The sequence below is a fragment of the Astatotilapia calliptera genome, chromosome 20 (assembly GCF_900246225.1).
Source record: "Astatotilapia calliptera chromosome 20, fAstCal1.2, whole genome shotgun sequence".
NCBI lineage: Eukaryota > Metazoa > Chordata > Actinopteri > Cichliformes > Cichlidae > Astatotilapia > Astatotilapia calliptera.
Window position 1 is genome coordinate 9322787 of NC_039321.1, and position 24612 is coordinate 9347398.

Genomic DNA, 24612 nt, shown 5'->3' on the forward strand with positions numbered 1-24612 from the left:
GGAACCACAGGGGATCCAGCCACAGAGAACTCAAAAGTATGCATGTGTGTGGGTTTCACACTGCTTTGGGAGGGATTGTTCCTGATTATTTACCTATTACATTTAAGCTTCCACTTGAAACACAGCAGGGTAACCCACAGGTCGACAGAAACGCACCAGCCAAATATAAGAAAACACACACATACATGCACACACACATGCTGGGGGTGTTGCTGTTGTGGGTGAATATTGTACAGAATCCTCAAGGGAGTGATTTGTTCAGAGAGTGGATTCATAGATGGCTGTGTCACACATTCATTATACACTGCAAGTAATTGTGTTTACTCTGCCTTCACTGTTATTCTCACCAAGGCCTTCGGGCTTGTTCAGGCAGAAAAGACCTGGCGGCAATGCATCATATCTAATTAAAGCTGAAATATGTGTTCAGTGCCGATAAAGCTCAAGAAGCCTTAATTATGCTTTTATATTACATGGCAACAATTCTTATAGGTGCAGCCTGCATGGTGCAATAAAGCAACAGCACTGGCACAAGGTCAAAAGGAAGCTGAATCATTTTCAGGAAAACTATTACTTGAGGCTTCTTTTCCAGAGAACCATCTTTGCCTTCATCTGTCCTGGCTCTCAGGACAACTGCACCCTTTCTCTTTTGGAATTTGTAATCAAACCTCAAATTTGAAAACACTAAAAATTTAATTAGCTAGCCTTTCACAGAGATTTCACCCTCTGTCCTCGAGTGGAATAACAAAAATAAGATTTTAAACCTTATCTAAGTGTGGTTTTTGAAAACAAATGCCTTCCAACATGGTTAGAGAACACACCTACCAGAACCTGACAGTTACCCTTACAGGATTTAACCCACTCTCTGCTCATCATATCAACACAGATTGTACCAGACTGAACAACTCAAACTGAACACCTGCAGAACAAAAGCGTCAACAAAAAAGAAATGCAAAAAATTTTAATGGCCTTAAACAAAAGCAAAGGAAAGAAAGCAAGGATTCAAGACGTCCAGGTCTGCATCTGGTAACATAACTAAAGTGAGGCATATGTACACATTATAGCTCATTGTGCAGAAACTCTTGTATTTTCACTTAAACAAGCAGCTGTTTTTTATGTGCATTAAAGCTATATAAAAATTTAACAGTGCAAAAGCAAATTCCTTGCTGACAGTTTAACCAAAAGGCATTTCCAGTGGAAATTGGCCGACATACCCTCTGCATAACCATGTATAATATCCACAAAACTTAACGGAGGTTAAACACACACAATACGGTAATATTATGTTGAAGCACAGTACGTATTAATCCACCAGGCTCCTGACTACGGTAGCCGTAATGCTCCAACAATCCATCAAGAGTTGCAGCTTCGTAGCTTGCCAAAGTCGTATTAAAACTAGTTCTGTCAGCGTTAATCTCATTAAAATGACGTTAACGCCATAAGCGCGTTAACGCAGCAAATCTCCGTTAGCCAGTTAACGCGGATCGGCCCGTGCGTGGGGCTGGATGGTAGGGCTGTGCGATATGACCAAAATCTCATATCCCGATATAAGAATTCTATCGTCCGATAACGATATAAATCACAAAATTGTAACATTTTCTGTAAATTCTGTGAATCTCGGGCAGCTCGACTTGCGAGAAGTGTTTCCAGCTGCGCGTCATGTAGCTGGAGTCGAGTGTTTTAACAGATGCATGAAACTATACATTTCTAGACTTAAGTTGTAGCGGCCGCCGTTTTCTTTGTGAGTATTTATTACACAGCGTGCTGCGGGGAAAAGCCTGTTCTAACGTTTGAGTCGAAGGTTTATTTTTTAGCACCTGGCGGCTCTTTTTTACTTCTCATCCGTAAATAATCTGCTCTTTCATGTGATTTAGTTTATTTTGAAAAGTCTCAACAGGATCTTGAGCTTTATTGTGAAAGGTTTATGTGGAACATAAACAAGCGGACACGCAATGGTGTTACCGTTGTTGTTGCTAACGACAACGCATAAAAACAGGCGCTTGTCCGTCTGTAGTGTGGTTATATTAAATATAAGAGAAAGAGAGAACTTTAAGAAATTAATATAGCCACTACAGTGACCATCAGAACGATGAAAAAATATTGCCGTAAACAGTTTATTTTGCGACACCACGAAACAAACGATAGCGTAAAATGAAACGATAGACGTTTTTATATCGTCATCCGATATATATCGTTATATCGAACAGCCCTACTGGACGGTGCTAATGCGTTGACGCTGTGCAGCCCCAGGTTTTTCAGCCCGCTTGCATGTTCTACCAAAAACTGTGCTTTGGTGGGTATCTGACGGATGAAAACGAAACCAGTTCCACACTACTGAAGTTGGCACCATTTTTACAAACCAATTGTGGTTCATCTGTTTCATTCAACGATCCGCTTTTGCCCTTCACATTCTCTGTCGCCGCCATGCTTTTTTTCCGCCATGTGCATATGAAAACAAAGGCACTGCGCATGGGCGTTTTACCCATATTCTATGGGTCAGTTATATAAATATATCTGGCAAGTTAACTTGTGATTTTTATTTTTGGTTTATCATCAGTGCTACAATGGATTTCAAACAACACCATCACTCGCATTTTGAATGTATATTCCCGGCCCTTTCTCTCTCATAATTTCGTTGCTAGCTGGCTCACTGACCAGGTTTGGCTACTATGTTACGCTTTTATTTAGTACTCAGAAAGTATTAGGGGTACATCTTACAAGTCACATTTTTTAATAATTAATTAAAAAAAGTGGGAATGTTTCCATCCACCTGCATGTGCACATACATAACAAACATTTATCTCAGGCACAAACAGTAACGCTTCAATGGGACGAAGACACATGAAGGAAGATCCTGAGAAAACAGCTAGGCTGGAATTTTGACATTCTCACCTTGGACAGGCCTCCTACTTCCAGGTAAAAACAGATGATGAAGACGTTCCAGGCTACCCAGATCGCGGCCCATACCGTGTACTGGAGGGGAATAAAAAACTGTTTAGCTGCAGGGAAAATTGAAGACAATATGACAGTTTCAAAATAAATGACAGGCTGGATGAATAAGGTAGTAAACAAAGAAAAGGTTGTGGCCACTGGGCTTTCAAACCTACATAGCTCTATACACATGCAGACACTATACACACACAAATTTATATGGAAGACCTCTTTTTTTTCTTCATGATGCCAGTAAGTTCAGCAAGTCTATCTGAGCCCTAAGGGGGCTGCAGGTTTTTAACAGCTGAGTGAAGCTCAAAACTAAACCACTTCTAAAATTGTACGCTTAGACAGCCAACTGTTGACAGCTATAGAGTGCTACTGAGCGGTATTCACTGACAGACTCATCACAGTGAAGATTGTCAAATCCTCTGACTCATGATGAACTGTGTGTTTAAAATGTCAGCGAAAGAGTAAAGGGCAAATCAGCGCCCCTGTAAAAATGTTCGTGTTAGATCTTGGAACCCCTTAGCTTGCACTCTTCCATTTTCCATCTGACAATAGACAATGGCTGAAACTTTTCCTCCTTCCTCCCCTCCCTTCAATTCCTGCTTCCTCTGTGTCTTCATTTTATCCTGCATGGCTTCAATCTATCCTCCCCTGCCTCTCTTTATTTATTCTGTTCTCTGTATCTGTTGCACACTCCTCCAGTCTTTTCCTGTCATTAACATCGCCATCTGTGCTTCCACTAATGCTGCTCAGAACAGGCTTTTAATGCCTTAGATGAACGTTACGTTGTCAAATAAAAACCGACGTGCGTAAAAGTGCATTTATAAAGCCTTGTAGTGGTGCTTTCTGGCAAAGAAATGAACAAGCTGCATATGCATTCCACTGCGCTTTAAAGAACGACCTTCTCTGTCCCCAAACTTGAAGCCGTGTATAAATCTGATGAGCTCCTTAGTGGCCCACCACCCCCTCAAGATCCCACCCCCTTTAATTAGGCCTAATTACCAAGGGATTAGAGTGATTTAAGGGTGTCGCACAATGCACAAAAGAGTGCAGCACAACTGAAAAGCAACAACATGTCCGAGGTATGGTACATGCACAGACAGAGAGCAGACGCAAAGTGATGCAAAACCCCCACAAAAAATAGGATTATGTGAGAGACTGTACAGAGTTTCAACTGAACTGCAAGACAAATGTGATTTATTTATGTGCACTCACCACTACAATGTAGCGTGGCCGGTACTGGATAGTGCCAAAGAGGCCGAGGATAACGATGATGATGTGGAAGAAGTTGGCGAGGATGGGGGCCCACTGGTAACCAAGGAAGTCAAAGACCTGTCTTTCTAAAGCCAACACCTAAAGGGTGAGAAGAAGAAGAAGAAGAAGAAGAAGAAGAAAGTCAGGTTAACATGCAATGGAAGAAAACCGTCTTTCTCGAGGCTGCAGGGAACTGCAAGAAATGAAACCTGATTACTTAAATCTGGAAAACACCAACGGGCAATAATTAATAATAATAAAGAATCAAGATAAACACTACAAGCTCTTGGTTTATTGAAGACAACATGTGTCTCCCTCAAAGGAGACACTGAGCCACTTGACATGAACAGCTTGAGAGTTTAGCCTCAAACGATGGAAGCACCCAGGGTGGGGTGGTGGTGGTGGGGGGGCAGAAGTTTTATAAAATAAACAATGACAGATTTATTGATTCAGCCCCTGCTGAGCCATGGACTAGATCACTATTTCCAACCTTTCTGCCAATGCCTGCCAGGAAAGAGAATGCTCTGGGATCTTTATGGGAGGTGTGGGCCTTCCTTAATAATACCACTGCAGTGAGCTTACGGTATGTGCTTACAAACAACAACGAATATTCACATGCACAAGAAAAGTAAAACCATCTACAATTTTTAAAAAAAGAAGAGAAATTCCACAGTTTTCCCAGTACAGTAATCATTCTTAGTCCTGCATCAATAATGTTTTAAGGCTAGTTACGTTTAAATAAAGATTTGTTCTAGTATGATGTCTTTGGTTTTTGCTTTATTTCTTCTTTTTTGTTTGAAGAGGACATCAGTCTCTTTCACCTTTCTTTGTAGCTCCAATCTTTCTGTGCAGTATTTTGTGACATGAAAAAAAAAAAAAAAAAAAAACACAAAACAAAGCAAGCTGAACTTTCAAGAGTAGCAGGCCCTATTTGCATCAACGCAATTAGCATGCCATTTGCTGGAAAATACAGGGAGAGGGTGCAAACCGCTTAATTAAAATTCCATTGCCAATCCAATTCCACTCCATTCCGTGTGTGTGTGTGTGTGTGTGTGTGTGTGTGTGTGTGTGTGTGTGTGTGTGTGTGTGTGTGTGTGTGTGTGTGTGCGTGCGTGTGTCTCAACCAATGATGTGTTTCGTTGGGTGCTGACATGTCATTTACAGCCAAGCGCTTGAAGATGGATGAGAGAGGGAGAAATCTTGTTGCTGCCTCAAAGATAGGAAGAACCCATCAAGCACACACACACACCACACTCCATACACCACGGTGGCTGCGCTCCTTGATGTAATGGAAATGTTACTAGAAACTCAATGAGACATTGTGACAGGGAGGGGAGGGAGAAGATCAAACACTGAGTGATAATTAAAAATGAACGAGGGGAATAAGTCCACAGGCAGGGTGTGAAGTGACAAAAGGGAGAGGTGAGTGAACTGCATCAAGCCTTACCATGCCAAAGTCAACGAACATCCCCACGAACTGCACTTTTCATGCACATGAAAATAAGACAACAGACAAGAAAAGATGGCTGGAAAACTGAGACAGATCGGGCAAATGCTGGGGTCTAAGTCTCTAAGTCTTCTTCCTCAGAAGACTTAGAGACTTCCATCTGCCACTGAAGGTGCTCAAGAACTTCTACTCCTGCACCATCGAGAGCGTCCTGACGGCAAACATCTGCACCTGGTTTGGGAACAGCACCAAGCAAGACAGACGAGATCTGCAAAGAGTGGTGCGCTCAGCCGAACGCATTATTCAATCAGAGCTTCCTGACCTGCTGTCCATCTACACCAAGCGGTGTAAGTCCAAAGCTAGGAAGATTATGATGGACCTCTCCCATCCCAACAATGGACTCTTCTCACTGTTGAGGTCTGGGAAGCGCTTCCGCTCCCTTAAGGCCAAAACAGAGAGAATGAGGAGGAGCTTCTTCCCCCAGGCTATTCGGGCCCTGAACCAGGTGTAGGACTGGACTCTCCCACACACGTCACTATAAGACTGGACTCTCACACACGTCACATCACCACACGCACCACCACAAATTTCCTATAATTCCTATAATTTATAATCTTTATAATCTCTTCTGCTATTTGCACATTCTTTACTTTAAATTCCTAAGTTAATTTGTAAATTCTGTAGTAAACTGTAAATTGTAAATATTGTAAAACTTTTTTTCTGTCATTTAATGGTCGGGCATTGTACAGCTACAAGCATTTCACCCCCATGTCATACTGCTTATGGTTGTGTGTGTGTGACAAATAAAATTTGAATTTGAATTTGAAATACATGGTATAAACTCAGAGAGATGGGAAAGGATAAAGGGGAAAAAAAAAATCACAAACAACATATGCTAATGCAAGACGACTGAGCCCCCCCAACTCTCCTGATAACTTCTGTCTATCCCCAGAATTGAGAAAGCCTGGAGGGAATGAATAAAATCAGGAGTCATAGATCTTCTGGCCAGCTCTGGGTCACGGTTAGAGAGCTAAATAAAACTGATGCATGAGGACTTCAGCAAAAATTAGATGCAGCTATAGGCTGCAGTTAATTTGTTTGAAGTGTTTGCCGGCTTGACCCAGACCCCATTATTGGAGTTATAATTCAGCTATGACTTTTAGATGCACGTCTGGATAAATATCTGAATTAATCCCTCCCTATTTTGTGAAGACATAAGAGAAGGTTAATAAGAATCAAGTGCTACTCCTGCATCACACTGGCTACAATCAAACATGAAAGAGACCCAGTTTTAAGCCTGATCAATGATTTTAATGCGATACCTCAGGCCGATCAATAATAAATTTTAAATTTTAATAATAAACTTAATGGAAGACAAGCAAACATGTACTGTTTGTGGTTTTAAAGGAGCTTTTTAAAACAGGCTCTTGAAGTTGATACAGATGACTTTCTAAAAAGCAGCTTTTTTAAATCCATAATTGATTGTGTAATGGTTAAATGAATTAATGCGCTGTACTTCTCATGTGGCAGGATGGATATCAGCTCTAGTTATCCAGGCTTGTGCTCCAGGCCGATGAACACAAAGTCCTGCAGCCAATCACATGCAGGAGTATTGAAGGAGCTGCACTTTGAAGTATCTTGCACTCCTTTCCTGCCTAATGATACCCTGTATATTAGCCCATTGTATGGTGGTGTGAGGTATATCCCATCTCCCTGTCAGCCTTCCTCAGCTCCACAGGGAAAGCCTGACATTTTGTTATACGTTTTTTTTTCTTTTTTCTCCCATTTCTCTTGTCCTTTCAGTTGAGAGGAAGTTAAGATTGCAAAACTTTTTGCTTTGGTCTGTTTATCCAGTATTCACTTTATATTTGTTCTGCTCTCGGTTACTTGCGCTATATTTTTTTTGCCAGGATTCTCCCTGAGGTTAAAACTGAGCTTTATTACTGTTGCAAGAAAATCTGAAATAAGAACAAATTGACTTCTCATATTTTTCATCTAGTTATATGTTACTCCGAACTCCCCGAGCACCCTTGATCTCAAAATAATTATCTAAGTGGGGGAGTGAAATGTGGGTGGGGTGGAGAAGAAAAGAAATAACGGGAAGAACAGATGATACAGCTCCCCCAAAATGTTGTGCGCTAATCCTGGTGGAAGAAAAAAAAAAAGAGATCAAATTCTATTAACCAGCTTTTATTCTCTTTGGCTAGATAAGTGAAAATAGCCCCGGGGTCTTATCTGCGTGTGCTTGGCACAATTTCTGAAAAGGCTAAAAGAATGAGGAAAAGTCACGAGGTAATTTTAGATATTTTCTTCATTAAAACTTAGCGTGTCTGTCGGTTTAGAGAACACAGACTGCAGTCAAGTCTACCATCTTTCAGTTCTAAGGTTTTATGCATAACAACGTAAAATAAAAACACAACAAAACCAGGTTTAAATTAGACATAAGATGAACAACAACACATGATAAATGGCTGTGTGTCATTTTTTAAGCTACGCAAAATGCAGAAGCAGTGAGGAAAAAGTACACCCTATGATTCAGCAGCTTGGCGAACCACCTTTAGTAGCAATAAGCTGCTGTTCCTGTATGACTTTATCAGTCTCTCACGTCGCTGTGGATGAATATTGGCCCACAATTCTTTAAAACGTGGCTTCAGTTCAGGTTTGCAGGCATTTATTTCTGCACAGCTCTCTTAAGCTCCTACAGCACTTCAGTCAAGTTGAGGTCTGGACTTTGAATGTGGCCATTGCAACACCTTAAATCTTTTCTTTTACAGCCAGTCTGTTGTAGATTTGCAAACCCTTTGGTTTGCATAATTATCCTGCTGCTTTAGCTGTCAAACAAATGGTAAACAGAAGAGTTCATGATCAACTCAATGACTGTGGCTGCCAAACAAGCCTGAATCCTGATGTGCTGTTTGCTTTTCCAGATGTGGTGATGCGTATTATGGCAAACATCTCCACTTTGGTTTTGACTATCCAAAGGACATTGTTTCAAATGTTTTGTTGTTTGTTCACATTAAACTTTGTAAACCTAAGCCATATTCTTTTTAGAGACAAGAGGCTTTCTCCTTCTAAACAAAGCATATTTGGTCAGTATTTTTCTAATTATACTGTCATAACCGTCAACATTTCACATGCTAACTGAGGTCTGTAGAGTCAGAATTGTTGCTGTTGGGTCGCACAGCGTGCAGTGTTGCACACTCTGATCTTTGGGTGAATTTGCTGACATACACACTCCTTTCTCTCTGTAAAATGATGGACTTGAAATTGTCTGGAAATGGCCTGTTAACGCTTCCTAGATTGACGGGCAGCAGCAATTGCATCTCTAAGATCATTACTGATGTCTTTTCTCCTTGGTATCATGTTAACAGACAGTCGAATGCTCCAAACAAGCAAAAAATTTTTTTATTGTGTCCTAATACTAAAACCTTAGAACTGAACTGGTGTACTTATCTTTTACGTATAGAAGATGGATGTTACATTTGGGTTTCAGAAGCAGCACCAAACAGAAATTGCCTTAACGCTGCATTTTTTTCTAATGAGTAACAGAGGTCAACTCCTTTGGATTCAGAAGGAAGTCTGATTATATAGAAGTCCATGGAAAAAATACCTCACTGCTGATGTAATTTATAACCTCAGTAAACACGCATTAAAGCTTTCAGTCTCTTGCCTTATTTAGCGCAATGTGATGTTCATGATGTAAAATACAGTTTCATTTAGAGTGAAATAGACAAGAAAGCAGAGTGTGCTTTACCGCATGGCCATCTGTTGTCCGTGACATCCATTTTGCAATGTGGCGCCAGCCAAAATGCTAAACTGTTTCCTAATAATTATTTTTTTTAATATTGCTTACTAATGTAAAAATACACACACACACACACACACACACACACACTGTCCTCAGCACATATGTTATCTGACATGGACTGCTGTCGCGGCTTGGGACAGAAGTCTAGTTAATAAGCATAAAAACCATCCATCCAACAAACATAATTCAGATCCCATGATGTATTTATTACACACAGCCATAGACCTTTTCCCTGAATTATTTCCACCAGTCATTGAATTAAAGATCATATAGGCATGAGGCATGTGTGGGTGTGTGCGCGTTGGTATGTGTCCTCTCCTCTGAGAAGCTGCAGTTGCCCTATCACGCAAGCTGCTAACTCAATAATACACCAAGATGACAACAATCAATCAAGGATAGAAAGGCCTTTGCCCACCCCCAAACACACACACACTTACACAAAAGCTATATAGCACAATTAGCCCACAATTCAAAGGGAGTGGGTTACTGGAGAGTGGGGTGGAATTTGATCAAAAGATACCAATGCTCTTCCAGGAATATTGAGCCGGCTACATAACGGCCCGTAAAAGCCTCCCACTGACCTCTCGCAAGCACAAATGACTCCCTCTTGGGTGACGGAAACTCTTAGTGTGCATTTTGGTTTTGGGTGTGTATATGTGGAGAAGCATGTTGGCCACACATACCACTCCTCCCACTATAAATAACTGCCAATTATGGGATGGGTATGGCAGCAGGATGCAACAAGCACTCCTCACACTTCTACTACTGTCCATTCTGAGTTCTCTCTCTTCTCTGCTTTTTAATATCTATTTAAAGCTGTCAATTACATGGCCATGCAATACCAAATTAGGAACACAGACCTCAGTGCTGCTGCTTCTCTCACTTAGCTGGTAAATATACTCAGTCTCTAGAGGTCTGCATACATGAGCAAACACAAACAGAGCAATAAAGAACACAGCCCGACATTATAGACCCCATTTTCTCCAATATGAAACTAGTGAATATCAAATCCAAAAGACATTTCAATCACCGCCACCTTTTAAATGTGCCACAACAGAAGGAAAGAAGGAAGCAAGCCACACATAAGAGTGATGTGGGGGATCAGAGTGAACCTGTCTGAGGGAGAAAAAAAACGTTTGATCTGCATCGTTTGAGAGCTAATTAAGACGCGTATGTGTGCTCAAGATAAGTGGCTGAAATGAATGAAAGGCAGCGTGCTTTGACTGCGCATCCAACCGGGGTTTCAGACAGAGACCGAAACATGTGTCGCGCCGTCTTGGCAGTTGTTTATGATTATTAACTCAAACCGTGTTGCCGTGAGTTCGAGATATCCAGAAAGTAGGGCAGATTTCTGGTGAGGTGTTAGGTGTGATTTCCACCCCGAGCTAGAAGATAGAGGTGACTGCTGACCCTCTCATTTCCACAGCTTCCCACCTTAGCCTGCAGATACCAGAGATCACATCAGTGTTTCTCTTTCTGTTTGTCCTCAGTGAAATGTCCTCTAATAACATGTTACTAGATGTGTCATCAGGATAGGTGTGTGTGTGCGTGTACGTGTGTCCATTCTTTATGACTTTAGGCTGCATGAGTCAGACTCCTCTGTGTTCAAGCGTATAACTCTGACTCACACTGTCAGGCTGAAGGACAACACTGAGGCGAGCCAGGAGATATGAGGGGTAAATTAAAGACAACTCCTACTTATTCGGCCATCTCCCGTTTTCTTATCTCATTGGCTTTAATGGTTGATTTTACTTGCATAAAAACACACGACTCAGTGAGAGCAAGCCAGATAAAATGAGACTCACAGGGCCAATTTGTATGTAATATTCAAACAGGCACTAATGTTTCACGTGTGTCTTGCCCTCTAACTGGCACTATCCTGCCTGCTGGAAGTTACTGGGAATAGAGACAAAGTCAGCGCAAAGCATGGCAGACTATTAAAAAAATCTAGTCCAGATTCATGCTTGTCTTCTTCTAATTTTTTGACTTTTCCACACCTAATAACTGAAATATGAGTTCCTGCATGGCCCCGTTAAAGGGGTTGCCAATTTGGGTATTGAAATACCCCTGAGGGGATACTAGTCTAAGGGGTCTGGACGAGACAGCAAATTAGAAAACTTTTCTGCTGCACATTTTATCCGAAATGTCATTTTCATGTATTTTTTTTCTTTTCTTGTGAATTTCTGGAAGAACTGAGAGACAGGTGGATCAGAGAAACAGGAAATCACCCTTTCCATGTGGATTAGGACAATCCTTAAACACGTTTTTCACAGGTTCACTCAGTCCTGAATAACAAACGAAACAGACCAGGTTTAGAGTCAAACGAACATCATCTTGGGTCTGTGTGTCAATATGCAAATGAACCTCAGTGATTCCAAGAAGACACCGTGCTTAAATGAAGTGCGACCAAACTGCTGTTACTAGAGGTAACTACTAAAATGCTTTACTCTGAGACTAAATAAGGAGCAGGACAGTAACAGGGACAAACCATGAATCAGAGGCTGGCTGTCATATCTTTTCTTTTTTTGCTCTGACTTGTCTTTTATTCTGTGACTCCCAGCAGGCACTAAAGTACTTCTCAAAAACTTTCTACAATCCAATTTTTCACCTCTTGCCTGGGTAAAGTTATTATACTCTGGTGGCTGCCTGGTCCTTGTGTAGCAGTGTAACTAATGGTGCCAATCTCAGTATGTGTGTGGTGGTGGTGGTGTGTATGTGTGTGTGTGTGTGGCTTTGATTGGGCACATGGAGAGTTGGACAGATAGATAGCCCTTGGTCGTGCCTAGTCTAGCAGAGCTGAGACAGGGATTAAGAGGTAGGGTGCCTTCATAAGCCACTTTCTTCTTCACTGTTTGAAATATGGCCTGCACAATGAAACACAGAGAAGCTAGTGCCTTTAAATATCAATTGCTTAAGTGGCAGTGCTAAAGAGAGGGGAAGAGAGGTGCTCGGGGCATCTCTTTTTTGAAGAAGAAGAAGCTATTTCAAGTATATAAAAAATAATCAACCTTATTTAAGATGAAATATGTAAAACCGTAAGTGTTCCTACTACTAATAACATGCTAATCTGTCAGTGCTACTGGGAGCATGTAAATCTGCCCCTCCTGAAAGAAACGTGACAAAAGCCAGCGCTTTGAACTAACTCTCTCTCTGAACTGTGACAAACCACTTTAAACTTTTTGGATTCTGCCCTGTGTTGTTGTGCTCGCTCTCTCATGTGTTTGCTTTAGGATCAGGTTTTAAACATCTTCTGGACTGGAGGCAACAACCAGCTCAGGTAATTGAGCTTAATCAGTTCAAGTGAATCAAGCTTACTTCATAGCATACGTTCACGCTGAGTTCTTAGCCTGTCTGTCCACTGACCTCATTACGGGTAAAAGTTGTCCCACTTCCATTTCTCCATCTGCTACGAAGTTTCTTCACCCTGTACTTCTTTTATTTTGAGTTTGCTGTACTTTGCTTAAAAATTATTACATCCACTCTCAGAAATCTTTTAGATGGACGTTAAACATGATTTTGATGAGACAGCAGTCAATCTATAATGTATTTAAATCAGTGTTTGCGCAGCAGACATACAAGACATACTGTCTCAACGAAAAAGCAACAACTGTGAGAGACTATCATCAATAGGCATGGAAGATCAGTTTTCTGCATACCTTTATTTCTCTTGGCTTCTCTGGTTTTGAAGTGGGCAGGAATGTGAAGCTGCAATGTTAAAATCACCTACCTAATCTTTGGAAATTTCATGGTGATTACTACTGAAGCCCCAGAGCCTAAAGAAACAGTATTCAGGACATTCCTAAAAATAATTTCCTCAGAACTTAACTAAGACCTTGGTCCCCGTGGTGGAAATGTACTGAGCCCATCCAAAGGTTCTTGGCAAATCTTTAGTTACAAGTAAGGTAATATTTTTATAGTTAACCTTTAATGCATGCAGTCTTAGAGAATGGAATAATACACCTGGAAAAAATTGGCCAGCACTGAGAGGAATTAGCACATGTTCGTCATGAAGCTGACTCGGTGATTAACACTGAGAAATAACCCAAATGTGTACACTGTGACACCAGAAAGCCTTCTCGTTTCTGGTAAATGGCTGTCTTGCTCAATATCTCTTCCTCTTTCTCCTCCTTCAGATAACATTTTTAAGCTAATCAGGGACAGTAATGCTCACGTTATTGAAGGTTAAACGAGACTTTACTGCATCATCTTTCAGGTAAATGTAGCAGCTCTTATGAGTTTAGCCTCAGACCAGAGGTTTAATGTAAGTTTAGTGGGTATGTGTGCTTTTCTTGAAAAAAATGACAGCAGACTGAATCTTACTTCATCTCCAAAAGAAATAAATTATATCAGGTCACGTTAAAAAAAAGGTTCATGTGCAAAAAATATAAAGTAACAACATCTTCTAGGGAGATGATAGAAGAAAAGCACTACAAGAATAAAGTGGTGATTAAAACCCAAACACATCAACCATAGATGGGATGGTAGAAAAAGTTAAGAATGGGAGCAGCTTAAACCAGCCAATCGTCTCCGCTCTTCTGCTTCATCATGTCCCAGATTTAACAAAGAGCTGTTTAGGTTTCGCCCCAGTTAACAAGTAGGCAATTTAGCAGCGACAGAGGAAATTCTCATCAAAAATATGCAGTCAAGAACAGCAAACAGCTGTCAGCAGTTTGCACCCTCCAGCTCTGCTTTCCATAATTGAGTCAGTAATGTTGCTCTTTTCATCATAATACCATCACTCGTAATCTTTCATCCACCGTAGAGGAAGTTACGCTGCGTGCATCCGTGCTGTCCGACCATTTGATCACAAAACACAATTAGAGCAAAAACATCCGTGAAGTCATCAGCTGCTTGTAAAACAAGGACAGGCTGCCAAAAACTGTGGGGGGGGAATTTGAGTGGGATGAATATGCATTGCAGCCATTCAATTGAGTATGATCTGTCAAGATAGTCATCCCAGCTGTGGTGCTCCCCAAGCAATTTATTCGATGCCACACTATAACAAATGACACCACTGGAACCACTGGAATGGAAAGAGAGAAATGGGCTTGCAAATAGTTCTAGTTCTATCTCCATTATAGCTTAATATTGCAATATCATTGATGTGGAACACACACACACACACACACACACACAGGCACACTGGCACAAGCCTCTGCATGGATGGGCATATGTGCACGGTCACATTTTCCCAGTCCACGGCTTTCTCTCTAAGAACATAATTAATGGTCTAGTAAATTGAAGACATTAAAATTGCAAATAGTTGTAAAAAGGGCAACAAGGGACAAAGGAGATGGGTTTTTTGACAAACACTCATATTATTATAAACTCACATCCATGAGCAATATCGTGACGGTGAAGGTCATCACCTAGCTGCTTTAATCTGTTAAACATCTCATCACGGACAGAGGTATATTATAAACACATTCCAGTCAGGACCATTCTTTTTTTTTTAGTCCGAATCAGGGTTGCGGGTGGAGGACTAAGACAGCTGTCACAGGGTGAGAGGTACACCCTGGAGGGTTAGGGTCACAGAAACTCACACCTACAGTCAATTCAGAATCATGCATGGATGTTTTGGAACTATGAGGAAGCCGGAGTACCCAGAGAGAACCACTGCAGACACAGAAAAGCCTCAGTCTGGTCTTGACCCAGGACCTTCTTATGAGGCAACAGTGCTAACCAATGCATAACCATGCCCGCTCCAGTCAGGGCTACTATATTCAAAAGAAGGCTGTTATTGCCATCTGCACTGGTAGCATGGTTATGTACTGGGACCTCCTCATCTTCACATGTGGGGACATGCAACACTGACCCATTAAAAAAAAAAAAACTGAGAAAGCATCAGTAACTGGTGACACAACAGCATGAAGAGGAGATTGAGGTGGACTGCAAAGCGGCTTGCAGAAGCAGCGGTAGGCAATCTAAAGTAATATTCCCTGTAATATGTTAGGCTTTGTCGGTTGAAGGCTATCAGACAAGCCATCGGCTGACGGTTGGCTTGAGATCAGCTGATTCTTGCTCTCAGATAAAGTTTGTGAACAAACCAGGTGGGTCATACTGATTCGAATGTTGGATTTCAGACATTTTTGCGGCACGGTTAGAGGATACATACTGCATGTAAGTAAGGTTATCTTTAGAGTGACAGCTGCCCTGACAAAAGGATGTGAGCCATCATCGTTGCAGTCTAACGCCCAGAGGTTGTCTACTAACACTCATCTCCCTTCTCAGCATGCTAACTCAGATTTGCATCATACATTACCAAGCTTCCTTTTGACAAGCTGGCTTTCATTACCTGCAGGCTCCTCAGCATCTTATTGTATAAGTAAAGGTTTCCCTGGTAACAGCGCACCAGAAAGAGGGCCGGAGAATGAAAGAAAATGAAAGAGAGGGGAAGGGGAAAGTGAAATGTAGAGATCTCAGGTCTCGAGGGTCATGCTCATAATTGGTCTAGGGTGAGAGGTTGAACTACCACAACCGCCCCTCTTTTGACTCCCTGCTTCTCTCCCTCTTTCTATCTGTATGTCTTCCAAATCTCCAGTGACTGTTGCCCCACTGATAAATTAGATGGTAATCAATAATGCAAACATATTCCAACCTGCCCGCGATCCCAGCAGGGGGAGAAAAGAAAACAGGGTGGGTAGAGGGGTGGAGGATACAAAAAGAGGGAAAGAAGATCGCGCAGAGCCTTATTGTCTTTCCACAAAGGATACATGCTAAAGACATTCATTACAGATTCAAGCAGTGCTTCCCATCCCCGAGTACCCAGGTTACATTAAGCTCTAAGGTGAGATGATGACACATTGGAGCTCCAGAAGTCAGCGATGTGACTGTGAATTTATTACGGAGTCACCTTGTCTTGGTGTCTCATTGTAAGCTGTTGTTTAATCAACTTTCCAGCTCAGGTCAGGCATGACCTGTCAGAAACTGCTCTTCTGTGGATGAGGGTTGCTCAGGAATAGCAATCAACAGAGCACCTGGGTCAAGACCACAATCAGCATTGAACACTGGGGGTCTATTTGACAGCACAAGCACAGCACTTACACACATACACCTACGGTACCTAATTACGGTGAACCGCATGACCTTCAAAACGAAAAGAATATGGGCCCATAGACAATATAAGATGAGGTTAAGACCTTCATTTCTGAGATTATCTGAACTAATGGAGCTCTGTGAGCTATAGTCATTTACTGTCAGACCTTTGAGCTCCCCGTTTCACACACAGCAATTTTTGAAAGGAAATAGGCTTCTGCATGTGAACTTTCTTTTAGAAAAATGCTTTTTTCTATTTAGCTAATGCAGTTTGAAGAGCAATTTGTAATGCAGAAAGAATTAATCAATTATAATAGGTTGGGCAGGCTGTTACATTATTATTTTTAAATACATTTAAAAATAATAATGTAATAAATGTATTATTAAGGCCTCATAGTGTGTTCAACTGACTCCAGATTAGTTTGATTTATTAGTTTATAAAACAGGAAGAACACTTAACTACAGTATAGAACAATTCTACATCGGTTGTCCCTGGTCCGTTAGCTGATAGGTGCTGCTCTAGGATTTAACAGGAAATTGTAACCCTCCCCCACCTAGTCCACTTCTTGCAAATCTGTTAATCAGCTTGTATAAACTGTATGATACAAGTAGCAATTCTTCTAAGACCAAAGCACATATCGGGACAGATCCAAAGCTACAGTACTGGACAAATGTCTTTAGCAATTCCTCATTTCTTTATGTTTTGCTGGGAAATAATTGCAGCAATTTGTGGACACATGCAAACATATATGGAAATACACTATGACAATATATAGAATTTATGTAAGTAGACTTCAGGAACAATTCTGAAATCTTGTAGAAGGACATTCATAGCTGTTCTTTGGATGTTGGATGTTCTCTTCCTAACAAGATGATTGCACACTGCTTCAATAATGCTGAGCTCCTGGCTCTGGTGAGGCTAATCCATGACAGATAGAGTTCAATTGTGTGTTTTTCTGCATTAGCGGTGTGTTTGGTATCATTGCCATACTGAAAAATGGAAGTAGTTGCCAAACAGATGCCTTCCAGATGGTATTGCATGGTGGAACAAAAACAAAGTAGTATTTGGCATACCTTAGCATCTTCTACCCAATTCCCTTCCATAAGAATAATCACTTGATCTACTGAAAATCCAGTTGCATCTTTCAGATTCTGTGTCAGCTCTTTGCTGGATTACCTACAGCATAACCTGATGTGCACCTCCCCAGAAATGTAACTACATGTAGGGCTGACGAAGCCTGCAACTGTTGAAACTGGCCTATACAGTACTGTCAATTACTCTTATGCATTTCTAGAAACTTTTTTTGTTGAATTTTGTAAATTTATCAGTGAGAGAGTAACAATTATCATCTCAATGTAAGAAAAAAATTAATGCTGCATCAACCAAAAGGACTCACAAATGACAGCAAATTCATGGAGGGACATTGCTGAAACCATTGGAGTGGATGTGAGAGAATTTACAAAGAAGTGGAAAAACTCAGGGGCAAAAAGATTTACCCCCTAAAGATTTAAACAGTTTATACAAGCTCATTACCAGATTTGCAAGAAGTGGACTGGGGGCAGGGATGCATTTCCCTGTTAAGCTTAAGGCAGAGCATGATCACTTATATTGTTTTCAACATCTAACTGCCAGGGGACAGCAGATGTAAATTTGCTATATACTGTAGTAAAGTACTTGAAAAAATGACAATGACTTCAGTTCTGAAGAAGCTTATCGCATGAGAGGTGCAACGTCTTTGAGAAACTTAAAGTCCAGTCACTTTTCTGTCCAAGCTCCTTAGATTACTATGAGATTACTATGACTGACTGAGAGTGTACACAGACCGACCCAAGAAGTCATTTTGCTATTGGTATTCAGTGAATACACAGAGTTTGCGAGGAGTCTAACATACACTGATAACACATTTTGTTTTTGCATGGATAATTCAAGTACGGGTGCTGCCTTAGTCCTCCACCATCTGTGCAAGCCAAAACAAATAGTAAAAAATGTGCTTGTGCCCACAGTGATATAAATCACAGTCCAGAGAAGCTTTATAAAACATAATAGGAGCACCAGAGAGGTGAAGACAATGAGAACGGAGTGGAGCGATAAAGAGCTACGACCATTCATTTTATTCCTGCCGGCCTATCTCCTCCATCAACCTGGCAATGTCAAAGAAATGCAGTTTATTATCACTGATCAGACAGTTACGACTCCAGGTTTACTCAGGCACTCTGTAAAGAAGTTACACACAAATGCACTTAGCAAAACCCACTGAGCAGATGTCCGAGGCATCTGTAACTGGGAAAATTAAAATATTCTAGCACTTGCGCTCATATTTCTGTAGTAAATAGCTTTCAAAACATCACGCCACCAGTAAATTTGCAAGGCACGGAAGGATTACACAGCAGCAGTAACCCTCACACCCTGGTTTGCTGGTCTGACAGCATATAGTGTTTTATTGCCACACAATTTGCTCCAGCTGCAGTAATTATTCTTAATTATAGCTGTGCGACACATCAATATCAAAGCTACAGGCCAAGACCTTCCATGTGTTGTGTGCCCGCTAGCACACACAGATTAGTGAGGAGAGAGAGACAGTATGTTAGAGGCATCCAGCATGTCTGAGATCATGAATATTCAGCAGGAAATTTGAATGTTCGTGCCTCCATAAAGCAGATGAGTTAGCAGAGGAAACTGGGGAGAAACACAACCTAAATCCTTTGTAATATGTAGAAGATGACGTGAAGCTTGCCAAGGGATGATGTTGCGCCTTTAGAGATAACACTCTTCAGGACGAGGCGCTCTGTTTTTCTGCTAAAAAACTTTCTTGGAAGTACTTTGGTTGAACTCGCTTTTCTTCTCTGAAGCTTTCTCTACCGAGTATATTCTCCAGCTTTGTCATCAAAAGACTAGAGGAAAAGTGGGCAGTGTGATGCAAGATGTAACACACAAACACTCACACGGTGCTTGTGGGTAGTCTCCTTTAAAGGGTGAACATGAGGTAAAACTTGCAGTTCTCCTGTGCCGCTGTACCGTGGGTGACTTTTTCCTTCCTAGACACAAATTATGCAGCTACTGTGACAACAAGGACATTGTTTATTCTCCTTGCATGTGATCAAATTTAAAAAATAAATAAATAAATTTTTTTAAAAAGCTTCAATTTTCTTCCTTTGCTTGCCTCGTCTCGTCAGAGGTCAAACACAGCTGCAGTCGTACGAAGGCTCTAATCTTTACCCACCACTAGACCTAATAACCTATAACTCAAAGTTAAGAATGTGCAGCTGTGACTGTGTGGGTGTGTCTGCGAGACGCATCTGTCAGTGTAGCCAGACTAGTTATGTCAGGGTCAATGTTCACTTCTAAGTTCATTGCCTTTGCCCACTGTGATTGTGTGTGTGTGCGTTTGTGTGCTGGCCTGTCTGCCCTCTCCTGAAAAACCACCATGACCATTGAAAAGGCCTCCTTCATCTATCATCAAGCTCCGCTGAGCCACAATAACCATCAGCTCTATTAAGGACAACCTCCTCGTCATTGCAAGTCGCTGACATTCATATGTCTAGACTGGGTCCTGTATCTGACCAATGGAAGTGCTTTACTTCCAGGTCAAGTTAAGGTCAACACCTCAAAAACCCAACCGGTTGATAACAAAATGAGCTCCCTGGTGTCTCTGAGTACAAACAAATCGTTACACAGACGGGGCTTCCTGCCAACGCTCGCTATTCTCTGGAGCTGATCGGGGTTCTGACAACCATCCAGCACTACTGTCTGGAACAGTTAGGCTGCAAAGAGAAGAGGGAACAGAGGCGTTTTCGATCAATACGGGCTCATTATCTGTTGCCTTCTGTCCCAGAGAGATCAGTCCCAGCACTCGGCCTGTTGATGAGGAAAGCGCACCACAATTCAATTAGGGGATGGCCGAGATGCCAAAAGAGGTTTGATCAAAGCACTCTGCCAGGCTAATTAGCACACAGCGGTTCACAAGGGCTTTTTTTTTTTTTTTTTTTTTTTTTACATCTGAGGAGCAGAGTATGTTGTTTTGTTAATGGTAGTTTTACCCCGTAATGGACTGGGAATAACCTGGCTCATTTTAAATGCATAGGTTTCAGCCAGGGGAGATTGAGGGTCCCTCTTGCTGCTCTACATACACATGTATATTCATGTGAACACATACGTAGACACACACACACTGCCTGACGACCTTTTCAAAGGTCAGGCAGGGTTTAATACAACCCCTCGCTGCAGTTTAAACGTGTCAATGTGCAGGTGTGTGTATGTGTGTGTTCCTCCAGACAGGAAGTGTCAGGACATCCAGAAATACTGCCAGGGGAAAATAAAGCTGTTTCCAGAAGTCTTTGGGGACTTTTTAGGCAGCTAGTTGACAGCTTTATAAACCTCATAACAAATGGTCAGCCTCCTTCTCTCTAATGAGGCAAGAAGGTCCGAGGACTGTGAAGGAAAAACAGGTGTGTGGTTCAAAGTGGGCTGATAGCCTACTGTATTCGTGCGAGTGTGAGACGATTGTTTGTGTCACCAGTGAAGCGAGTCACATTTTAATCAAGAGGCAACACAAAGACCCCTGTGGCCTAATAAGCAAACTATCAAGAAAAAGTCTGAGTTCCCTGTTCTTCACACTGTGATGAACAGGTCCGAGACACAAAAGAACAGCAAGACACTGAGCAGCAGGAAGATAGCAGGAGCTTAAACAAATATTTAGGAGCTGAAAGAGCGATTGAGCTCTTAGCAGCCTTGCAGTATTTAAAAGGTATGACCGCGAGACAACCCAGCAGCCAGAAACCTAAAAACTGGTGTAAAATGTTGGTTTTAGGGCCAAAAGACTTTACAAATTAGAAGTTGTGGGCTTTGTTATTAAATCCGGATTTTTAAAGTTTGACACCAGCTGATACTTGCTTCCTTTTTGTTTTTAATGCTCCATTTTGAATTCCCTTCCGTGTGGTGCAATATATCACAACTTTCCCATTACACTCTTTGTCTTGAGACGATTTTATAGCTGTGTTTGTTTCTGAAAGTGGCATTTACGTGGGAGCTTATGGTGTGAGCAAGCTGAGTTTTAATGCCATCATAAATAACACTGTCACAGCCTGTCAGGTAAACTTCACTCGGGATAATGGCAAAGGGAAGCTAGCCTCTGAGTCAATAGGAAGCATCATCCGAGACGTATCATCAGTAAAATGTCACAGCCCACACACCACTGATCAGAAACTAAAATCTCTCAACAACCTTTTTCCTCCTCTTGTTATTAAAAATTCGCAAATTACAGCTGGTTAGAATTTCCAAGAAACACATTTCGTAGAAATTAATTTCAAAATTCACAAACTGACATATTAGCCAATGTTTTACATGAGAACTATACTACACAAATGTGAAATACATTGAGTGGCTATATGAACACTTAAGTAACACCAATACAAAGATGATGGTTAGTTAGAATGATGGTTAGTGCAGGTGGAAGATGGGACTCAATTATAATATTGTGATTAGTATAAATTTGCTCTGTCATATCTCTGTACAGCTGCTTAAGGCTTCTGGTGCTCAGAGAAGTTGAGTTCTTTGGACCAACAACTCATGTCAACACAACACTTCTTCACTAAAACACAAAAGTTAGAAATCCACGATTATTCCCAGAACTACTATGTTTAAATAAACTGGATTCAGTAGACATGACGAATGAAGATTTGTTTTAAGTAGGATCCTACTTAAAGTTAAAAATAAATAAATTATTTAACATGTCCTCATCAGTTTTCAGCATCCTCCAACAGAAGCCGAGCTCCTGCCCATGTAAAAACAGACACTGTATTGGAAACTAATTCCTTTGTCAAACACGCAGTGGCTTCCTCGTAGAATACAACTTCTAACAGCTAAAAAGTGCAGAAGTGTGGAACAACTCACCAGCTGTAAAGTGCAAATAAAGATGAGAGTGCATCGTCCGCTGCAGCAGCCCATTGTGTCAGCGGTGAAAACACGGTGACTCTGGGAGGGGGAAAAAGAAAAAGTCAGAGGAGCTCTCGGTGTGCCGGCAGGACTCAGTGTTGATCCAAGCACCGGCGTCCCATTCTTCTCTTCCACCCCGGTCTCTTTTACTTGAGCCCAAAACACGATAGACGAGAGTCGCCCCGGATGCTCTGGATGTGTTTGTTTGCCTCCGCTCCAGCCGCTCGGCCGCACTTGAGGTGACTGACTGGGAGGGTGGTTGCAAGCCGGTGTGTAAAAAAAAAAAAAAAAAAAGAAAAGAAAAGAAAAAAAGGGAGGAGGGGGTGGGAGGTGGTCGCGGTGGTGGGGTAGTAAAACCGAGGCTGAGACAGGGCTGACTGAGGGCGTCAACTGGTTTCTGACTGTGGCAGTCGATAAATTTCGCGCTTTATAAGTCGAAATATTTTAACACAGGTTAGTTTATTATCGTGGCGAATAAAACTCGGTCCCTGTTGGACTAATTAAAAAGAAATGAGCCAATTAGATTTGCAGAAATGGAGATTAATCTCATTTGGGCAGTGGAAATTGTCAAGAAGTGCACTTGTGTTTTTAGAATTTCGTATTATTTGTGAATTAATGACGCTAGAGAAACTCGGACGTATATTAGAGCGTCAGGACGGATACCAGGTTACACCGCTGCTATCTGTGAGGTTGCAGTTGATGGAGAACTGGCTCCATCTCGTGGCTGTATGTCGACACACACCCTGGCAAGTTTCAACAAAGACCTACATCACACAAAACATAATTTTCTACTATTTGCGTCAAGGCGTCTCTTTTCATATTTAATAAACCATCGTACTGGTGCTCTTGACAGCTTCTTCACTAATAATTAAAACTATTTAAGCTCCTGTGTGTTCCTTAAATCTTAAGGGGTTCCGTTTAAAGATGTTTTTAATTCCGTGATGTAATTAGCTTAGTTTATTTACGCACAACTTCCAGTCTGTTTTCACTTTACGTGCATCTTTTGTCTCCCCCCCCCAAAAAAAAAAAAACCCCTCTTGCCCTGCTTCCCCAGACCTTTTGTGTGAATCTCCACTTGCCTTTTAGGCAACCAGTGGTCGGTATAATTTAAAAGAGAGAGGATCTTAGCAGCAAGTCTCTCAGTCTACCTCTCCCTCTGCAGGAGCGCACGAAGGCAGGTCCCACCTCTCCCCTCACTAGCTTCTTAAATCTTTTACGTGTCTGCAGGCTCTGAGTGAGGGAACACTTCACATCTCATTTCATCACACACTCCCGCGCTCTTTCCCTTTAAAGTACTGTTCCTCTCCTCTCTCCTCCTCCGTGCGCCGCCCTGCCCTCTTGCGTCCAGCCGGCCCAGGAGGAGCTCCTCCCTCCCATCGCCAAAAATAACCTCAGGGTATTTGAGGAAGCCGACGAGCAGGCACGAATCAGGCATGGAAAAAAGAAAAAAGAAAAGAAAAGAAAAGCTGAAACCCGAGTAAACGTTCTGGCAATCCACCTGCCCCTGTTTCCCAATAGAGTGATGACTTACAGTTTGCGTATGCTCCGGTACTTTTATTTCAGAGAGATAAGCAATGGCGCATCGTATTACATAATCTCAGCAGGTGAGCATTTACTACATGTTGTACAGCTGGACTATGAATTACTTTTTATTCAAAATTTGTGACGATGGCAATAAATAATTAAAAATCAAATCACTAAAATATGAAAATATTTTTTGCCAATGTATTCTTCCAGGCGTCAGACTGTCAGCCTTATATTTTTTCGCCAAATCACACCACCTTCATCAGCTGTCATGGTGTGCTCGCTTATGTACTCAAGATCCACCTGGTTCCTGTAAACTAACAGCTAGAAGTTATTTAAAGACAATCAAATACATTATAATAGAAGAATGACAGTAATTGCAGTTAATGCTCAAAAGGTTACGGGGACCTGAGTTAGTTATAGCCAGGAAATACTGTTCAAGCTTAACATTCAAATGATACTGTTTTGTTTTGGGTTGTTTTTGTTTTTGGGGGCTAGGGGTGGTTACTTTCACATTTTTATTCCAAATTCTAAATAGTATTTATCTTGTCATATTTCATTGAATAAAGGTGTTTGCTTGGTTCCGTGTGAGTGATTGCTCTGTTTGCCTGTAGCAGATGGCATGTTTCACTGTTACACATCAAGCCTGTAAGTGCAAGACATACGTGAAGCTTA

At 41.5% G+C, this 24612-nt stretch overlaps 1 protein-coding gene across 2 annotated transcripts in view; it reads right to left on the reverse strand.

The window, feature by feature from the left end:
• nkain4 (sodium/potassium transporting ATPase interacting 4) overlaps positions 1–22675 on the reverse strand; it is a 59661-nt gene extending 36986 nt beyond the window's left edge. For both annotated transcript variants that reach the window (XM_026154604.1, XM_026154603.1), the window contains exons 1-3: positions 22372–22675; positions 4153–4290; positions 2890–2970 (exon numbers count right to left, since the gene is read on the reverse strand). In XM_026154604.1, the coding sequence (XP_026010389.1) occupies positions 2890–2970; positions 4153–4290; positions 22372–22425 (273 nt within the window). In that variant the 5' untranslated portion in view covers positions 22426–22675. The remainder of the gene's footprint in view (positions 1–2889; positions 2971–4152; positions 4291–22371) is intronic.
• Positions 22676–24612: the final 1937 nt, after the last annotated feature.